The following is a 4,328-nucleotide window of genomic DNA, read 5'->3' on the forward strand; positions in this document are numbered from 1 at the left end:
AAAAAAAAAAAAAAAAAAAAAAAAAAAAAAAAAAAAAAAAAAAAAAAAAAAAAAAAAAAAAAAAAAAAAAAAAAGCAAAATAAACATTTTTCTTTGGTTCGTAATTTTTCAGTTCGTAAATCGTAGCACCAAGCTTTCCCTTGTTTCTAAGTCTGAATCATTTGACATTTGTTCTTAAATGAACATGTGATTCGGTCCACTTCCCATCATGTCAGTATACTTTTTCACAAAATACAAACCCCCAAATTTATATATTTTTTCAGCGATAGAATAAATAAAATCGCCAAAAAATCCCTTTCATTAAAAAACAAAATGAGGGCATCTTTCGACTTGAAGGACACATTTATAATCAACAAGAGCCAAAGACACACAATTGTAGTAGTTAATCTCTCAATATCAAAATATCATTAGAGTTTGCTTGACGACTTTCTTGAACATATACATCGTATACACTTTTTATTTTTATTTACCTATTTCATATAAAATGCTGATGACTGAAAATATACAAAACCACCAGACAAAAAAAAAATGAATATCCAGTTTTATTGTTTTTAACTTTATTACATTTACTGTATAAATTATATGCGCCCTTTAAATATATCTTCATACTTATCCACAATATTCTTTCGTTAATTATCTACCATATATGAATCTTTGAACTCTCTTATATAAGCTTTGCGTTTCAATTTTCTAATAATTACTTACTGTAGAACAAAAAAAAATCAATAAAATAAAGTCGAATGAATATAAATTTAAATTCCCAATTTAATAACATAAACATCATTCGAAATTACAGTCAAGACGAAGAAAATTCGAAAACTCTCGTAATAAAAATAAAATAAATAATCAGAAATTCAAGAGAAAAGCGGAGTAATTTGGAGCTAGTGAGGATGAGTTATCGTTACGAGGCAAGGAAGAGTCAGCTCGGCTGGTGGTTGGAGCTCTGGCGCTCCGGCGGCGACTTGTGGGTCGTGGAGGGAGGAGTGTGGCTGTGATGCGAGTGAGCGCCGCCGTGTATTCTTCAAGCAACTCAGCGGCTATAGCTACTGTTATCATGACGATTTCAAAAGATGCTCTGATGATGATGATTTGCTTTGACGTCTATTTCAAGAACTCTCTAAACCTTTCTTTTTTATGATCTTGTGTTATTTGCTTGTAAGACAGGAAAATGTGGTTACCTTTTAAGAGAGTCTTGGCTCTGAAGCTATAGTGGCCATAAATTTTGGTAGGTTCGTGTCATAAATTATACTAGCCGTCAGATCTACCGACTTTATTGAATTGAATTATTAATTTCACTATTTTGTTTTTTTCTTATTCTTGGGAGTTAGGATTCGTTTTTAGTAGTTCATTTTAGATTTTAGCATCGGGTTTCGAAAATTTGCCAAATAAACAAGTTTCCGGTAAGAGGTTTTCTATAATTCATCATAAATAAGCCAAAATCTAACTAATGACCTAGTAATACATGTGTAAAGTTTATACATATACATTATAAAAAAAATCTTGGACCGTAGGAGTTGACAATTAAAGAAAAAAGCATATCCGTTAGAACGTAGTTGATCTTGATTAACCAATTATTACAAGAACTTCGCTAAGCGCTTATGGGTTTTTCTAATACTGATAAAACAAACAGTGGCATTAAAAGTAACATACATTTGAATTAAGAACTGTTCATTTTCTTTAGACAAATACCCTAAAATAGCACTAAAACAAGTTTTATGGACAATTATAGCACACATTCCATAAATTTCCAAAAATAGCATTATTTTAACACATTAAAATATTTAAAATCAATTTTTAGAATTTTTTTTTTAGGTTTGGGTTCTCAATTTCACATTTAGGATATAGTTTTGAGGGATAGAGTTTAGTATTTTAAATTTAGGATTTAATTTTGAATAATTAAGTGGTGCTATTTTTGGAATTTTAGAGATGTTGTGCTAAGTTTGGAAAAAAAACTTATTTTGGTGCTATTTTTGAGAATCTTCCATTTCTTTATTAATTAAACTTTTTATGATGGTTTTAATACAATATATTGTATTGCAAAACTAAATACAGATCATAAGAACTGCTAATTAAACTGATTTTATTGAAATTTGAAACTATGACGATGTTCATTAAGTAGATGATAGAATTGGTGGGATGGGCAAGATGGTGAAGACTAACACCAGAAGAGTCTGAATGTGACGCTATGATTTGGGCAATGCAATTAATGTTGATACGGTGCTACATGATGAAGTTGCACATCGGGATATAACTATCTCCATGTGACGTTATGATATGATTTTAAATCATTAGAGAGATGATTCAAATGTTTGACCAAAAAAAAAAAGAGAGATGATTCAAATAAGCAAATCCGAAATATAAAAACAAACATTTGGTAATCTTGTTGTTTGTAGAGACGTTTGAATGAGGATAAAATCAATGTTATCGATTGAAATGCGTTATAGAAGACGCTTGGACTGACTAGTGTAACTTATGTAGTCCGATCCTAGAGCAGCAGATGCCAAACTGGTGCATCCGATTTGGTAACTACAATTTGTTACGTTATAATTTATATTGAATGAAAAAATAAGTAAAAGTTTGGTCGACTTAGGCACCTGAGGTTAAACTCAGAACCAGTTTCAACATTAATCGTTACCAGTAAACAATCAATTGGAATAGTCTATTCAACTAAATATTTGCCAATAATTAGTCCAACGACTTGTATGATTACCCTAGGGGAAATAAAGACATCCTGCGTGATGTGTTACATAAATGAATGCTCATGATGTTATTAATTTTATTTTAAAGGAAAATAACAAATGTTCTTTGTTATAATGTTTTTTACTTCTTTTAGTAAAAGTAAAACGTGTAGTTAGCATTCATGTTGAATCTATATTTCTTATTCATTTGATAATGACTTTTTTTTTAGTTTGAATGATGAGTTTCCAACACCGAATAGTTGGGACATATTATGCAAGAATTTGATGTTTTTGTAACACAATCGATAATCTTCAATCGTGTTGGTGGATAGATAAGGGCCATGGCTTTATAAAAAAAAAACCTCTTCCGCAACCCGTCAGTTTCAAATTATAGCCATACAAAATTTTGGCAAAGTTTGGCCAAAAACATGTGGTGGCAAAACTGATAATAAATAGTGATGTATAGTAATAATTACCATGTAAAAATAGTGTGTTTTATCGAAAAATAATTAACATGATGTTAAAAGCTCATGTGAAATCCATGTTCTTTAAGTGACGAAAAAAAACAAGTTCTTTACAATACTTGTATCCATATCTTTTACCAATAAATAGTAGCATTTGGCTATGGAATGAAACTTCGCTAAATTTTTGTCAAGAATTTAAGTAGTTTAATAAATAAAAAAGTATGAAAATTAATTTAATATTTTTATATCAAGACTTCGAACTTTAAGGTATTAACAAGAATACATTGAAGTTTTGGGAATTATCACACACACACAGCTGTAAGACATGAAATATGTTCCTGAATCATAATACATCTCCCAATTCTGTGTTTTCATCCCCAACTGAAAGAAGAATACCCATTAAATACATAAAGAAGTCAGGGTGAATAGCATGTTTGCAATTCATAACACAATTTCTCCATATAAAGTTTTGGGTGGCAAGCAATCTTTCTTCATTTTGTATCTTCGAACTTTTCCTTTGTCTCAGTTGATAAACATTAATCATACAATGATCTTGTATTCTTGTTTATGAAGGCAACATTGTGTTTCTCTATTAATGACTAAAGCCTCCGTAACAAAATCTAGTTACTGATTTTAGGTTATACGAGAGTGTAGCCATAAAGATGTTGCAGCTGGTTTTCGTAACAAGCAGCCAAAAGGTTACTAAATTTGGTATGGATGACTCTGCGAAGCTACTAAAATTGGTACGGATGACACGACGAAATTGTTTTAGAAAGACGAGACCATGCGTCTATTGCTAATATTGAATCAAGTCATGTAATAGATTTTAGCTTATAGTGTAGCCATAAAGATGTTGCAGCTGATTTTTATAACAAACAGCCAAAATGTTACTAAAGTTGGTATGGATGACTCTGTGGAGCTACTAAAGTTGGTATGGATTACAAGACAAAATTGTTCTGGAAAGATGTGTCCATGCGTCTATTGCTAGTATTGATTCAAGTCATGTTCTTAAACACATCTACTATATCTTTTTATATCTATTTAAATTAAGTATTAACAAAATGCAATCATTTATCTAATATAACAGCATTGATTGTGTATAAAATAATATAAAATGCTTTTTTATATAAATACTATTTTGGTCATATGTTGATTAGAGTAGAACAAATGCCAAACAATTCACAAA

General features: G+C 30.2%; 1 protein-coding gene across 1 annotated transcript; it reads right to left on the reverse strand.

Annotated features, from left to right (window-relative positions):
• Positions 732–1,229, reverse strand: LOC109126025. The gene has a single exon (XM_019229067.1). It carries the CDS (start codon positions 1,054–1,056, stop codon positions 847–849), a length of 210 nt encoding a protein of 69 aa, XP_019084612.1. The 5' UTR covers positions 1,057–1,229; the 3' UTR covers positions 732–846.

This window comes from Camelina sativa, chromosome 8 (genome assembly GCF_000633955.1).
Source record: "Camelina sativa cultivar DH55 chromosome 8, Cs, whole genome shotgun sequence".
Classification (NCBI taxonomy): Eukaryota; Viridiplantae; Streptophyta; class Magnoliopsida; order Brassicales; family Brassicaceae; genus Camelina; species Camelina sativa.

Coding starts and splice junctions, on each gene's coding strand:
- LOC109126025 (XM_019229067.1), bottom strand. CDS start 1,056: ATGATAACAGTAGCTATAGCCGCTGAGTTGCTTGAAGAATACACGGCG.